The sequence below is a fragment of the Parasteatoda tepidariorum genome, chromosome 11 (assembly GCF_982258835.1).
Source record: "Parasteatoda tepidariorum strain Cologne lab strain chromosome 11, Ptep-v5.0, whole genome shotgun sequence".
NCBI lineage: Eukaryota > Metazoa > Arthropoda > Arachnida > Araneae > Theridiidae > Parasteatoda > Parasteatoda tepidariorum.
In genome coordinates, this window is record NC_141765.1 from 77,107,205 (window position 1) to 77,124,908 (window position 17,704).

The 17,704-nt window shown below is 26.1% G+C and overlaps 1 protein-coding gene across 2 annotated transcripts in view; it reads left to right on the plus strand.

Annotated features, from left to right (window-relative positions):
- The window catches only part of LOC107454822 (xaa-Pro aminopeptidase 1), a 145,529-nt gene extending 128,031 nt beyond the window's left edge, over positions 1-17,498 (plus strand). For both annotated transcript variants that reach the window (XM_087154615.1, XM_016072127.4), the window contains one exon: positions 596-17,498. In XM_087154615.1, the coding sequence (XP_087010741.1) occupies positions 596-715 (120 nt within the window). In that variant the 3' untranslated portion in view covers positions 716-17,498. The remainder of the gene's footprint in view (positions 1-595) is intronic.
- The last annotated feature ends 206 nt before the right edge of the window (positions 17,499-17,704 follow it).

Below are 17,704 nucleotides of genomic sequence, written 5' to 3' on the forward strand. Positions count from 1 at the left end.
ATTAATATTGACAGTTGTTTAATTTTGATATATAATTTTAACAATATGTACAGTTACTTTAATTATTCTTTATGTACTAAATAAAACTCCTTTAAGATCAAAGTGTTGTTATTTACAAATCTTTTTTTTTTTTTTCAAAACTTTTGTGTCTCATTTTGCATGTTTCACTGTTGCATGATCATTTCTCTCTTCCTTTCGACCGCCTCCTTTTTTTAAAATTTTTCCTGGTTGGCATGTCTATAAATCTCTTTACAAAGGGTACGATAAATTTTTCAACAATACTTTTGTTTGAAAATGAGAGTAACTCTTTTTGTGAAATGGTAATAAAACTCTTGTGTTGTTTAATTTACATTAAAATCACATGGTATTGTAATTTGACGCATTATTTATCGTAGATGGTTGTTCCAAACCATAAAAATTACTACTTTTAAAACATTTTTTACTTATCAAGTATTATTTTCGCAGGCACAGATTAAATTTAAAAAGTTATCCTATTATTGTTTATTATTCTATTAGCAACATATTTTTAATAAAGTAAAATACTGCTATGTTAAATTAGGGATAGGGATTAAAATGATTATTTTATTTATTTCAGATGGATTGGTTAGATAACTATCATCAAATCTGTCGAGACGTGGTTGGGAAAGCCCTGAGGGAACAGGGTAGACTTAGTGCCTTTCAATGGTTGATGAGGGAAACTCAACCCCTTGGTTAACAAATATGGTATCAGTCTGGTTTTGTGCCAAAATTCTCAAAGCTAAATATTTCTTTGTTTTAAAAAGAAATGGATGTTAGGCTTCAAGCCAAGTATTATTTTTTCATTTGTTTTAGCTTTTACTTCAAAATGAAGTAAAATATTGCATTGCTGTATTTGTGATGTTCATATTAAGTTGTGATACATTTAAATAAAGAAATTATATATATATATACTATATTCCATCACTGATTATAGGATATCAGTGTGAAAAAAAGTTAAAAGTTTGTTTAGGCCTATAGTTACCTACATATGAGGCTTTATCAAACATTAATATCATTGCAAGTACTACTTATAATTATTATGCTTTCAGGTTTCCAAATTATTAAAAGCGCAATTATTATAAATATTGTTCAAATAATTACCATCAGTTTATTTTACACTTTTGTACCCTCTAGGTGAAATTTTCGTACCCACTAGTATTTTCCTTTAAGTGAAAAAAAAATTGGTATGTGTATTTAATGAAAAGTGTTATGATGTAATAATACATTTAATTGAGTCTATAAAATTAAGAGAGCATATTTCTTTTTTCAAGAATGGAATGCAGTGCGGCTCTGTACAATTTTCTTATCAAATGTTTTAATGATTAATAACAACTGCAAACGAAAGTATCATTATTTAGAGTGTGTATATGTACCTTCTTTTCACCAGCTTAATTATCTTATTTCTTTGTTGAGATAGTTATTTCACAAAACATAATAAATATTTGTTTAAAAGGAAAACTGAAGGAATAAAATCTATCTTTATCAATTTTTGCATTAGTAGCCAATTCCTTGTAAGACAAAAGATAATAAAATAAAATAGGTATAGTTGAGAGGATCTATAGTTTGAGTTCAGTTTCCTATATAAACTTTGCACTATTTCCTGGTGATTATTTTTTTAGCATTTGAGGAATATTTTGATATGCGAGTTTCCTTATAATTGAATATTATCCAAAAAAAAATATCTGTTTTCAATTAAATATTATCGATAAAATATTTGTTATTGATTCAATTTCTGTATCTTCAAATATTTCATTCATGTATAAAGAACATACAAAACTTTTTTATAAGAATTAGTCTTTACTAATTGATTCTCTTTAAAAAATGTGACTTTCCTCAAAATTTATTTTAGTTGCTTAAAAGCTATACATTTTTATAAGTTCGTTGCATAAGTTATAGTTTTTATGTTCTTACTTCAATTTTTTATGATTTAGTATCTTTATTCTCATAAATTTAAATTAAATTGATTGCAAGTAAAAAAAGGTATTAACTTTTATGCATAATTAATTCTAAATATTGATGAACATTTTTACGCACTGATATCTGTAATGAAATGCATGTGATGTGTTGTGTAGTTTGAATGTTATAGTACATAGAATAGTGTTGTCTTCCAATAATTAGAAAAGTGATCTGGTTATGCTAAGCATATCAGGGTAAATATTCATTATAGCAATACACAAACCTAATCAAATAGTGTCAACTGATTTGTACTATTATAAAAGGTCTTGTCCTGTGTACACTGAAGCCTAGCTTTACACAATTCTTTCTTTCTTAATTTTTTAACTTTTATTTGCTTGTCTCTTTAAGAGGTCTGCTTTCTGAGCTTATTTTGTTCTTATTTGATAGTGTGTAATTTTGTTGTATAATTGTTACTTGTTAATAGTTATGAATACAAATAACAAAACTAAGGTTAACATTTTGTGATATAATGAAATAATTTTTTATAGTGAAAAAATGTTATGCATGCACTTGCGATAGTTTTTTTAGAAAATATGCTTGTTATAATGTGTCTTTAGCATAATGTTGATGTACTATTTGAAACTTAATTACTTTGATGAACTATTTGAGCTGAAGTGAGATCTTTTTTACGCATAAAAGATTTAAAAAAAATTAATTTTAAATTTGTCATTATTTTTATTACCATAGGCAATTTGGGAATATTTTTGGAAAGATAGTAATAAATAAAAATTGCATGACTTGATTCTGAATTTTTGTTTCTAAATTTTACGTGTACTTAAGTTGTGTTTATGAGAATAAATATGAATAATAACTCTAACATTTATGAAGCAAGTTGCCTTTATCAGCAAATTAAAGTATTTGTTTATTGTCATTTAGAAAGTTTTCTAAATTAAAAAAGTAAAAAACAAATATGGGAAAGTATGCAAGCTACATAATAACATTTAGATCTATGAAACAGTACAAAAATTATCTTTAGTATTAGAATAAAAAAATTGATCTTTTTTTACATAACAGTTTTCCCTGATGTACTTAATGATACATGGGTTTCTATTGTTTAAATTGTTTTGAAAAGAAGATGTTTACAACTTTTGACAAAATTATTTTTGTTAGTTTAAGATTCTATCCACAGTAGAAAATTGCATGTAACTTTTAAAAACAACAAATTCAAAAGCCAAGTTGGAAAATTTAATTCGTGAAACAATAAAAAACACAAAGAAAAGTTTTATTTCAACAAGTTTTACATCTTTATTGCTTTCCTAAGTCTGTTTAAGGGGCATTATTTGTGCTCTTTTTATATTATTTTAACTTTGTGCTGAGCACTAAATTAACCCTTTTTTACTGTAACATTATATTAAAAATTCTATATCAATTTAAAAATTTTGCGAAAGTTTTAGCTATGCATGCCTTTTAATAGAATTAACATAAATGTTAATAAATCTATCAATATTTCTTAAATATAAGTGGAATTACTTAACGTTTTTTCTTATAAAGTTATTATCAGGTCTAATATTTTTCTGATATGCTTGATTATAAATTAACAATAAGTCTGATTAATTTAATTTATGCAAAGTTTGATTTTATCTATGTGATTTTTGAAACTGGTTTCCTTTTTATGATTAAGACAGGGTATCTGCGCACCTGGAAAGTCATGAGAAATCATGGAAAGTCATGAATTTTGGTATTGAACAAAAAGTCATGAAATGTCATGATTTTAACTACTTTTTTTTCTAAAGAAGGTCATTTGGGTCGCTGAAAAATCTAATTTTTAAATGTTCTTATCATGTTCTTTAAAAATTATGGTGTTTTTTCAAAAAAATGAAAGAAAAAACGTCATTTCTAGAGCAAATTATCTTTTAAACTTCTGTGATTTCAGAATTTTTGTTATTATTTATTTCTATTTCATCCATTTCAAATTCTAGCTGAAGCAATTTTTTTTATTCTGAAATGAGAAAGGAAATCAGGAGTATTTCTTTCCTTTCCCAATGAATAAGAAAAGTTTCTTTAGAATATAATTCTGCAGAAAAAAAGAAATAAAAATTATTTGCTTTTCTATTTTTTTCAGCTATTTTATTGCTTCAACTCTTCCTTTACTCTGTTTTGTAAATTTAAAATCTCTAAATATGAAGATGCAGAGTATAACGGTTTTGATTATACCTATCATTTCAATTAATGTTATTTTAATGACTTTTTAAAGTTATTGTTGTGTTTTTGTCGGAGAAAATAGTAACTTTGTTAAGTCATGAAAAGTTTTTAGAATTAGTCATGGAAAGTCTTAAATTCAAAAATCTGAAATGTGGCAGATACCCTGTAAAGATAAATGAAACATAATTTAAGTAAATTTTTTTTGATGGAAGTGTCTTAATTATTTCCTTTAGCAGAAAATTATATGCTAATTGAGAGTAGAATGAGTGTATACATAGTTCTTATTAGAGGATCAACATAGTATTAAAATTTCCAAAAAAAGTTTTTATTCTTACGTAATTCTGAAATGCGAAACTGAGAAACTGAATTAAGAAACTGAAAGTATACTTTTATAAATGAGAAACTACAGCCTTTTTTACCCAGATGAAATAATGAATAAGCTTTCACAAACTCTAAATGGTATTTACTATAAACATTCAAATGATTTAACAGGATGCAGAATTTTTTCGAGCTATTTGCAACAAAACTCTCTAGCACTAATATGTTTCTACAAGATACTTTTAATAATAACAAACATATATGTAACTAATTTAAAATAACAAAATCACTGTGTTTACGAATATATATGTATAATTTTTTTTAAATTGAACATGTAGTAATTTTTCATTCTAATATTATGGGTGATATTCTCAAATTTTGTTGATAGGGGACCACATAAATTATTTAATTCTAAACATTTCGTGACTAATCATCACAATAAATATATAATGTCATTCATAGTAATAATCGCTGAAAAGAAGATTGACGACGAAATCAGGCGAATCAGACTCCTTAAAAAGGAGTTACTAAATTGCATGTTTCGTTTCGATATTAGGTTGTTTTAATAAATAATATCGTATAAAAATATCGGATTTGAAAACTATGGTGAAAGCAATAGTAATAACTGCCAAAAAATCGATAGAATCATTGCCTTAAAAAGTAAATACTCAAATACACCATTCAAACTTTTCATATTGTTTGAAATACATCAGGATATTTGAAAACATGTGAAAATCAATATCAATAATTGCCGAAAATACAATCGGAAACATTCCATTGATTTACTATGCTATCAGCGTGAATTGAGCGTGCCAAAAAGTGATTATCTAAAATGTGTGATTCGATTTTTATGCATAAATTTCTATTGAAAAGAAAACTAATGTTTCTTACAATTCATAAGAAAAATCTTTTTGTGACAGTGTCGCTGCAATTCTGCCACGGGGACAGCATGCATATTATTAACATCAGTATGTCATTTCTATTGTACACAGTATATTTTTATATTGTTTATAATTTTTGTTTAATGCATTGATGAAACTTAACTTTTGAAAAAATCAAAACATCATTGAAATTTTTTTCTCAGTGAAAAAATATTCTTTCACATGTAGTCCAAGACCATAACTTTAAAATATAACTGCATTGTAGTCAAGTAAGACTGCCTATCAGTTGCTACTACCAGCCATGTATGTTCAGACTCAAAACCAACTGCATGGCTTGAATATTGAGGGATCAGACTTTTACTGTTATAATTAAGTTATTGAAAATTGTAATTAATGTTTTTTTATATTTATTGGTTTAAAATTTGGAAATAAAATATTTAAAAAAATTAAACCCTATCTCATATTAGACACAATTATTTAATTAATATTGCAAATGCCTGATATTAGTATATAATATTAGACTGTCGCATATAATATTGGACACAATTATTTTTAATGGTTTTGAGCACTAAAAATTTAGATGTATTTCTGAATTATGACTTAGGTTTATTTTTTGTACAGCAAAATCTGATTCTTAAGAAATTCAGTTTACCTTATTTTTTTAAAAAAATTTTTGGCAAGTCCCCTAGAATACTCCTGAAAATTTAGTATGGTAAGAAATAAAAGAAATAATATTTTTTTCTGTTAATCTTGAATAATTCAAAGGAACAGAAAAAAAATTTCAAAATATTCAAAAACTCTTGAAGTGAAAGTATTTTATATGTTTTAGAATTTTTTAAAAAATATCCTCAAGTATTTTACAAACATTTTTCATGTAACTTAGCATATGAAAGCAGTCTACAATTTTCACATAAATGCTTTCTGGTAGCGCTTAAATTCTTTTCTAGCATTTCTATTAATAGTCACTTTTCAGTTTTATAAGTTCATGTATATGCAGTAGATAAGGCCTTCTCTTGATTTTTCCTTGTACTCTTTATCTCCATCTTCAGCTTTGTTATTCATAGCCAGTTGAGCAATAATGATAATACTTAAAGCACAAGCATTCAATTCATTACTACCTTATTAAATTATTCCAAAAAAGTGCATGTCAGTCTATAATAACAAAAAATAACTGTAGTTTCAGAGAAAAAAGTGTTTGATCCTTTCAATTCACAGGGAAATAGATTCTTCCAACCAAAGGGTGCGTCCAATTCTTTTTCTCTGGGGGGACTGGCTTTGGATAACCAATTAAAAAATGCAATAAAAAGTGGACATGGTTTTAGTTTTTCTATGTAAAACTTGTCACTGCACATATTTTCACGATACTATTTTTAAAAAAACTGTACATGTCATTTGAATAACCCAAAATAAATTTTGAAATCATTCATAATTTCTTAACGTTGGTTTTTATTCAGATTTCTTGAGAGCAAGTAAAAATTGGAGTTTCTTTTTTTTTTTTCCGGTATCACTCAGAATTTAGAATCTTTCGTGTTTGACTGTATTTCATTTAATCTATATTTTTGCTGTAAAAAGTGAACACATGTTAGTATAATACTTGTTTCTGTACCTCAAAAATCACTTTAAAAATCAAAAGCGATCAATAATTTCACAGCAATGAAAATTATGTCTCTAAGTATAGAAATTCAATTCAAAGATAGAAAGGTTAAAATTCACTTTTTTACCACATTTTTTAATAAATAGAGATAGACAATGGGTCTAATATAAGACTAACTCTTATTGTGGTATTTGTTCTGTTTAATCGAGGCTAAATAAGAAATACTACTTATCCTTATTTTTGTTTTGTTCAGCTATAAGAAAGAGTAAACTGTTTTATAGCCTAAAATTCTTGACTTAGATTATCTATAATTTAGGCTGTATTACTTATTTAGGCTGTACTAAATATATTTACTTATTCTACACTTTAAAAACATAAAATACTCTTTAATTCTTACTGAACAAATCCATATTTATTACTTAAGTGTTTTGTGACAAAAGATATGAAGTCTAACAAAAGAAAGATTTCCTTCTGAAATGGTAAGGTTATTATTGATATTTATATTCTTTTTGTTTTTTCAATATAAGCTCAAATTCCATTTATGCAATGTTGTTTTTTAGCCATACATATGCACGTAGCTTAAAACCCAAGGTTTAATGATCGCTAAAAGAGTTTTCCTTTTAATATCATTAAAAGAATATGAAACGAGTAAAGTTTTTAATAAAAAATGTAAAAATAGAAGATGAAATGTTTCTTTTGGGGGGATGTTAATACAATATCCTTTCTGATTGGGGGGATATAGTACAATATCATTTCTGATAATTATTCAAAATTGACAAGTTTGATCCTAGCTTAAACCTTAAAATGAAATCTATGTCTGCATTCATTCTACTCAGAACCCTTGTTTAGATAAAGAGTTGAATTGGTATGTTGCTGATTCAAGAAATTGATAGTTTTTGTGTAGTGTATTATTATAATTCTGTAGCAAATTACTTCCAATAAATGTATGTATTTTGAAGGAATTATTGATATCAAGTATTTTTATATTCTATTTGATCATGATATTTTATGTTTTAATTAATGTTAATAAAATCTACTATAATTTCACTAAAAGAAAATGTGTATTGCCCAAATAAATGAAAATATAGTAAGCTCTTTTAAATTCAAATAATATTCAATTTAAAATAATATAATTCTTTTACAATTTTCTCTTGTCTATTTAGGTTTTTGAATTTCTTTTAATATCTAAATCAAGGAAAAATTCGAAATTCAAATTTCAAGGAAAATTATTACAAATGCAGCCTATTTTCTTCATTTAGAAATATTTTCTTGGTAGCTATCTTAACGTGTGTACAATGTATGTTTTGCATGTGATTTGTTTTTTCAATCCTGTTACAAATCAGTAGCGCTTTGAATAACCATAAGGTTAAAAAACTTAAGACTTTTTATTACTATGTAATTCTCTTTCTCCAAAGGACGGAAAAAAAATCATGAAGTGTGAAAGCTGAATACTTTTCTTACTTGCTGCTATACTTTTTCGAAATAAATTAAAACAACAAAAAATTATGTAGAAGTAGAAACTTCTTAACTCTAAAACAGACCATTAAACAAAAGCATATTTCAAAATATATTCTATTTCCAGTTAAATTCTTTAATATAACATAGTACTTACTGTTATTTCTTTAGCACTAAATATTTTTTTTCAGATCCTCTTTTTAAATAGAAATTGAAAGAGCTTACTGTGGATTACTTTTAATATCTTTTGGCTGACTTTTAAAATCCCTAAACTAAAATGTCCATTTAATTTTCTTAAGCAATAAGCCACTTTTTAAACTATTTTTCAATATTTTTTTATTAAATATAACACAAAAACATACTTTTTCAAAATTAACACACCTTTCCTTTGTCATTTATCATTTACAAAATTATGAGTGCTGACCAAAATAAATGAATAATTCGATAAAATTTACTAGCAAATTAACGAAATTCAATAAGTATATTTCAAATAATATAGGTTTTTTTAAAAATAAAAATTATTATTAGCATATAATCTTTTGATAACTTTGAATTACTATACCAAAAGTTAAGTAGAGTAATATTTTATGAAAAATGTGTAACTTATTGATTTTCGAAGAGTAAAATTTAGAAATATGTTATTTAACTTCAATCTTTAACTATGCATCCCAAACTGAGTTTTCGAAGTTAGACTTAGGTGTTTTTGCTTACAAAAAACTGGTTTGTCTCTATTTTATTCAACCAAAAAAAAATGAATTTCTGAAAAAAGTTTATTCAAATTTGCACACACTTTAGATAATATTCCAAATATTCTGTTCCTTTTGCTGAAATTTTTCTGCTGTAAACGGCTTTCCCATTGCATAATAGGGGGAAAACAAATTTTTGTTGCAGGTAAGTAACTAGTATAATCTTTGATGAAAGTAAAGACTAACTATTAGAGTGTTAAATAAAGACATTAATTGAAGATACTGTAAATCCCCCAAATATTCATGCATTTAGTACATAAACTACAGATAAATGAATTCTGTGAATAATACTCAAAACAATCAAACAAGGGTATAATTTATTTCATAAAATTTTTTGTGCTATTTTTTAGACATTTAAAGAGTCAATATTTATTAACTTAAAGGTACATGCAATTTTTTTGAGTGAAATTTTTTGCCTGTATATATTAAAGTCTGTCATGTTTTTCTTTGAAAGCACATTTAAAAAAAAAAAAAAAAAAAAAATTATGAAAAGTGATGCATCGTCTTGTATGTCAAGATATTGAAGTATGCAATCCATATCTCTTATATAGTGCATCTTTTTTAATGTTAATTTTATTCACGTTAAGAATAATAAGATAATTCACTAAGTTTATTTAAGAGAAAAATTTGATCTGTGTTTTAAGTTTCTTTTCATACCCATCTTCAATGCCGTAATGTTTATCATTACAAGGAGAAAAAAAACATGAATACACAAAGATCGATAAGGCATTTGAGGGTTACCAAAAGTTAACCGTATATCTTTCTTTTTCGATAAATCCAAGGTGGCGAACTTAATCCATTTTTCGACTTTCAAAGAGTTTGAAAAACTAGGGTTGCCAGACACACTTAACATTTATGACTTTATCAGCAGGAAAATTTTCCCTGATTACTTATAATTCTTTTTTTACATTGTTTAAAATCGTAATCTCTATAATAAGCTCGATAAAGTGTAGCGAAAAGTCTTTTTAAAATTACTCATTGTCTTTTTTTAAAAAAGTGAATTTTCTTGACTTAACTCTTCAATAGAAGCAAAATGTTTAAATATTGAATGAAAAGTACTTGCTGTAAAAGATATGACTTTAATGATTTTTTGCTCTCCATTTCATTTTTTCATCTTTCCAGCAACTGGACTCTAAAATAAATAAATATTTTCCGAAAATATTATCTTTATACTTTTCTATTAATGTTACTTTAAAAAAGAAATATTAATAGAATTTTTTATTCAGCTGTTAATTACAAAAATCAGTCTATAATCACAAAATCCGAATCCTAATGAAGTTTGTTAGAAAAAAATTTTCCTACTTACTATCTTCCTATAATACAACATAAATGTGGTTTATTCTGTGGAAATGCATGAAGTTTTCTATATGTGAAACTGATAGATGGTTAACTCATTTCTCAACATTGGCTGGTTGGGTTAGAGAACAACAAAAATACTTATTTTTATGAATTATTCTGTATTATTAGGCAAATTTTCATATCGTTTCTGAGCTTATCTATATCAAAACCATGTGTACTTTACTTTTATATTTTCATTTCTTTGTTTCATTAAAAATGGTGTGTTGATTATGGTAAAGTGCATTTTTGTGTCTCATATAAGTTAATATTTATTAAAAATTCAATATATTTGGACATTATAATACTTTACATGTTATAAAAAGGCCTTTAATCTATGAACATTAAAAACTGATGATTATTAGAGTGTTAGTAATTCAATGTTATTGGTGTCTTTATTAATTTGTTTTGTTCATTCTTAATGTAACAAAACCTTTCTAAATCCATTCATATACTTATCAATTTATTATTATGAAAAACATGTGTTTTAAATTTTGCTTTATCAGTAATGTAGATGGAAATGTAACGAATTGTTGCCTGTGTATTATAATTTGATTCTATAATTTAATTATGAGAATTCATCATCAAATAGTTTTTGATAACTTTTTAAAATCTAAGTGTTATAGTATGTGCCAGTTTTGGAATGTTTTTTGACATGTAATATATTGTGAGAGCAATTTTTCTAACTTTGGAAATATATTAAGATGATCTGAATTGATCATTTCAAGTATGCATTGTAGTTTTCAAGAATGGCAATAACATTTTATAGGATTTTTAACAAATTGTAATTGTACTCTGTGCTTATAATGACACATTTCTTTAATAATTAGAGTCAAGCAATAATATTTCCAAATATGTTGCCTACAATTGCTTTTAATGAAATCAATTTTGATATAAAAATCTTTTGGCAAGGTTATTTTAAGCAATCTAATTTTATCATAACAATTTATTTCATAAGATATCAATTGCATTATATCTTAAATGATTTTAAAGTTATTCACATAGATACAGTTAAAACAAATAACCAATGCTTTATAGCTTATTAATTAATTTATATATATATATAAATTAGATTTATTTTATTTTTTAAAGGCATTTTTAGACAACTGAAAATGCTTTAGATTCTTATGTTTGTGAACAGTAATATAAAGTACTGTGATTAAAAAAAAACTGTTTAATATATTACATTGCTACAAAAGAAAATAAATTTATTATAATAACTGAAGTAATTAGCTCTTACAGAAAAAAAATCTAGTTTTTGCAATAAATTCTGCCCAAGAATTTATTCCCCATAATTTTTTTCTGTTTTTCATTATTATTTATCAGATGCAAATAATTGAATTGGTGTAGAAACATAAATAGAATCCATCGAGATCTCCTGAGTTGATGGAAGCAAATATATATACGCCCATAAATATAACAAAAACAGTTCAAAATGAATATGTGTCACTAAGCTAATGGTAACTTTGCATTCTTTTTTTCAAATATCTAGTTTTTCCCCACTTCAGTGAGAGAGCAAAAAAAAGAGAAAATTCTGCTATGGAATAATGCAATAACTTACATAATATTAATTATACTGCTGTGTAAATTTGTGAGCCCTGATCCTATTTTTGTGTAAAATGGCTTCCTGAATCCAAAAATGACCCCCATTTGCCCTCATTATCCATTGTTTACTGGCGAGACTCCTGAATTCATCGCTTTTCTATAATGTCTTGGCCATTAAGCTTCTCATTAGGGGCTAGAAAAGTAAAAAACATGAGCAGTTCTATCAAGGAAAGAAAATTGGAAGAATTGCGTCCTAAAAATGTGCAAAAAAAAATCATTAAAAATAGTTGCTTCTTCTGTTTCTTCTCACAAATGTTTATACTGATTTTCTATATGTTCCATCTTGAAGCTATTATCCTTTTCTTTTGTCAAGAATACTCACTTAAAAATATTTAATGACAATTTTAACTAAAAGTGGTTGAAAGGGTAAGGTCAGGGTGCCCTCCTACTGTAAATCTTCAGAACCTTCTCCTGAGAACTTTGCAGCTGCTCTTAGGAGGATAACTGTTTATTTTAACCATTAATTTTCGTCCGAAGCAAAAAAGATTTAGTACATACACAAGATTTGCTTTCTTTTATTTTTTGAAAAAAATATATTTTATGTAGTTATTTTTTCAATTTTTTATAACTTATTTTCTAGATATTCAAGCTTGTAACCCTTTTTACACTCCCAAATTAATAAATGTAATATGAAATACAATTTTGTTTTATCTTGTAAGGAAGGTAGCTCCCTCAATCAAAAAAGTTTTCAAAGAATGTTATTAAATAACATGTATTAGGACTTCTTGCTCACTTTACCCTCATGTACTTCCAACATTCACCTACATTCTAATTATTACTTTATATTTTCATTGTTTAAGAGAGGAATAGGTGAGCTAAAAGCTTGTATATCTTGTGAAATGAATGAAAAAATTATGAAGAATAAAAACTTTAGAAATCAATCATTTTTAATGAATTTTTTTAAAAATTTAAGAGTCAAATCCTCTCAAAAAAATCTCTATGTTGCAACAACTGCTCATGTTTTCAAAATTTTCCTCTCTTGAGCCCCCCAGAAGAAAATCAAGAAAATAATAATTTTGTCTCTGAGAGATCCCTAACAGGGTTTACTGTACAAGGGCTTCCTGATCTCTCTCAATTTGTTACCAAATATTTTAATGATTAAAAAGTGTTTAGGAGAGTATAAGGAGGTTTCATGCTGAAATGTGTAGAAAATAGGCTAAATAATTGCAAAAAAATAGCCTGAAGAATCTATCTCTTGTTTGTTTTTTTATACTGCTGAAAAGAAATAATTTCCCTTCTTGCTGCAACTGTTCATTTTTTAGAACTTTTCACCTATCTAGTGCCTCATAAAAGTTTTAAGGTAAAATAATCCTTTTCAAATCAAGCTCGTGATCAAAAAACTATCAAAAAGTGATAAACGTAAGAATGTTCAAAGAAAACTAAGCATGGTGGGAGAAATAAGGCTCATATTCAGAAGGTGAATTTACCTTAAAATTAGCAAGAATTTGTGTGAGGCCTTTTTTTTCACTCAGCATTAAAGGATTACAAATTTTTTATATTTCATTCTAAATGATACCTAGTGTTGTTACAGCTTTTATATGAGTTTAAATTGTATTATGTAATATAACATTTAAAATTGTAAAATTTTTTATCTATGTTGAGTATCTACCAGCCATTGAAAAATAAAGATTTGATATCTTGAATTTAAAAGTTTCAAAATAAACTAATCAATAATTAAAAAATATGCCTGTAAGATCTATTAATTAACTAAGTTTGTTCTTAAATATTTAAATAATATAATTTGTATGACGTATTTCCCAATTTTATTTCTGTTTCATTACCACTTTGTAAAATCTTTTTTATTGACAAAAGAAGCTGGCAGGTACTCCATTGAAAAGCATGGTGGAAATAGAGCAATCTGATTTATTTGCTTTCTCACTTCTCTGATCTGGACTTTACTCCCTATTTTAATACTTTTCGCTACAGAGTATTGTTTGTATTACAGTTTCCTGCTCAGATAGCATATATTCTACACCAATGGCATGGCTTGTGTTCTTTTAAAAAATTTTAAAGCTTCTGCAAAGACTTTCTCTTATAGTTTCTTGTTTCAAAACTTCTTTCAGAAATTTTTTTTCATTCAAAACATAAAAACAAAACTTGTCGATCCTTTTTTATGTAAAACTTGTCGATTTACAGTTGCGACCTGTATTGCCATATAGATGCACAGATTTTGTATAGAATTTTTTTCTGCTCCAACCTACTAGGGGAATTTTTTTTCAACTGCAATAATTATTACTTTTCAACCTACACTAGTTAATTACTGATCTTTTACAGCAATGACCTAATTTTCAGGTTATCTAATGGCGTGTGGGATTAATTCTAAATTTTTCCAAATTCAAGTGTTTTTTTTTTAATATTTAAAAATTTTAATAAAAAAAAGCAGTAATAGCTATTCAATTAAAGGATCATGTAATATTTCGAAATAATTTTAGTACTTCAAAAAATAATTTCATTATATAAAAATAAGTATCCTCTATTATCCGAGAATAACAAAAATGTAATTGAATATATTTTATTGCTCCCTAATTTCCTACCCAAACTTTATTTTTTCTCGTGAAAAGAAGCAATCGGTTTTTAAGACTCATAATTATGTATGATCAAATATTTAAAATTAAATGAACTCTGTTATTAATCTAGTGATAAATTACTAGCTACAATTTAATATTTATTAATTTTAAATTTTACCTAAAATTTTGTTCATTAATAATTATCTTCAATCAAAATTACTAAATCAAAGATCTATTTTTTTAGTGTAACAATACATTCTATAACTTATACAATAACTGTCAATGAAGTATAGTATTAATTGAGATTAGGCAGTGTATAGTACTGTGAGGAAAATAAGTATCATAAATGCAGCTTGTCGAATCTTTTACAGTACTTCCCTTACTGTACAACTAAATTGGTTTGTAATAAATATAGCTAATAAAAAATTTTATTGCGAACCATTACTTTTATTTTTTACGATGAAAAATAAGACTCAGTATCTATGTAAAAACACAGTTGATAAAGATGGAACTGAACTAATAGCATATAACCCGAGAATTCTTTTAAAAAAATACAATTGTCATCTTTTTTAAAATTAAAGCTGTAAAAGAGCCACAATATTGGATCCTATCAACAAAACAAAAAAAAACGATGGCGTCTTTAATTAAATATCTGAATACAGTTGAAGTCCAAATGGGAATACAACTCCCGAAATTCACCATCATAGTTATCCCTACTGATAAACTCAAAAATGTATTAGTGCATCATTTTGGGAAAAACACTGTATAACAATTTAAATAAAATATTTTGGATTTAAGAAAAATTCTATTTTATAGAAATATTCTTCCAAGAAATATTTTTAATATCTAAAACTAGTTGCTTGTGAGCTAGCAGTACACAGGGAGATTTGCCAGTTCACCACTGAAGTTAAGAGATAGAACCAACCCTGGCTCATTGTTACATTTGCTGCTTTCAACATGTTTGTCTATTGTTTCTCTAGAATTTGTTCTAATAGCCTGAAAAAAATACTTATTGCTTCTAATTGTGGGTTTCCTCCTAATTATCATTATTATTACATATTTTTTACATTTAATAAATCCACTATTTATAATTTAAATACTCTGGTTGTTTTAACTATATTTTCCCAAATCTCCTAAGTTTTCAAGATTTTGAAAAAGTTTTATTTTAAAATATTTTTTCCCGGTTAGTTAATTGGATTTGCTAATTTAAAAGATCCAATTACAGGCAAATGTTAAAGGGGTACTTACTAAATATTTGGTTAGTGTCAGCGCTCATGTATGTATTTCATGTATTGTATCATGTCTGACCAATTTTTAAGGAAGTGTACCCTTAAAAATTGTCTTAAGCAAGGTGAAAATTTGTAAAAAATCTAAGTACCAAACTCTCATTTTTACAGTTGGGCAAATCATTGGTTTAAATTGTTTATTTATTTTCATTTAAAATTATTGCTCTTCGCTCTTTGAACTAAATTTCTGCTGATCATTTCCTATTCATGACTTTTTTAATACTCCTTACTTTTCAAACGTAAAGAAATCTACTTAATGTTGCTAATTCTTACTGTTCTTCTATTTTTGCTTTTCAAAGAGTTAAAATTGTTTTATCGGTCTAACTTGGTTGACTTTGTGTTTGATAAAGCGCTTGTTACAGTATGGATATTACTTTTTTTACTACACTTTTTTTGTCTTTCTTTCTGAACATTTCCTTCCTCCATTTTTGACATTAAGATGCTATAGATTCTTAAGCAAAAGCACAAGTAAATTTGAAATTATTTTGACCCTTATGATTTTGCCATTTTTAAAAATCTTTTGTTTTGAATTTTAGTTCTTTAATATGTTAAATCCTTATTGTTATTATAAAATAATGGTTAAGAAACCAGGATATTTCAAAGTGTTGCAATATTTTTAGGTCCATTCTGTTAATGTGTATCAGAACAATAAGTAATCGAAGGGGCTAATATTAAAAATGTTCTGTTTACGCATTTCCTCTTTTAAATGAAAAACATTCGAAATATTTTATTAATTTTGAAGAAAGTTGAGCTCTTTAGTGGTACAGGCATTTAAAAATGCTTTTGCGAGAACTAGATTAGTAACACCTATTTTTATTAAGTTTTCTACTCAAAATAATTCCTACTTTTTTCCCTTTATTTTAACTTATTTTTTCTTCTATTTTAGGATAGAAAAAAAAGCATGTCAGTAAGTTTTTGAGGAAAAATGCTTGCAAAACATTAAACTGCATTAAAACTTTTGTAACTAAAAACTTGATTTCATTTTTTCTAATTAAAATTTTTTTTGTCCTCTTCGAAAATTTAATTTTCAATGAACTAAATTCAGCATCGTTTTATAATTATTCAATGATAATATTTATTTAAGGAGTCACTCAAATTTTCCATTAAAAAAATGGAATCATTCCTGCTATGATGTGCAAAAAAATACAATTTAGAGTACAAAATTTAGTAAATATTTATATAAATGTGCATAGTAACTATATTTTTCAAACTGCTGTGAATTTTTGTTCCGTGGTCAAACCACTGTATTTTCTAGTTATAGTATATTTAACAAAGTTCAAGCAGTACCTGTTTCTCTAATTGAATGAGAGATCAGTTATCAAAGCAATACATTAGTGTTTCTTCAAGAGATAGTAGTACACACCTGTATGTGCTATCAGTATTGTATTGTAGTTCCTGTGATTCGATACAATTTTTGTTACCAGTGGTTGAATAGCCACTCAAAAAGCATTTATATAATGTGGGTCCATTGTATTTTGTAGCTGTATTTTATATGTAAAAAGAAATTTTTTCTTAATATTTAAAACATGAATTTTGTCATGTTTAGTTGTGACCTCAAGAAAGTGGCTTGAAATATGGTTTTGTAGTAATGTTGAATTTTATATGTATGCAAAGTTAATGTGTTGTTGAATAAAATTGTGTAGAACCCCTTTGCATCATTTTTTGTTTCTTTTTAGTTTTCTTCTATCTCATCCTCTATCATAATTTTCTGACTAAACAAAGCTCTCTTTTTTTTTCAACTATTCTGTCGCGGTGAGTTTACAAATCTATAGGGTGCTTAGCGTTTTTAAATAGTGCTTATTTTTGATGTAAGTTTTTTAAAAACCCTTTCAGTTGCTTTTTTGTAAAGAGTGCTTAATTT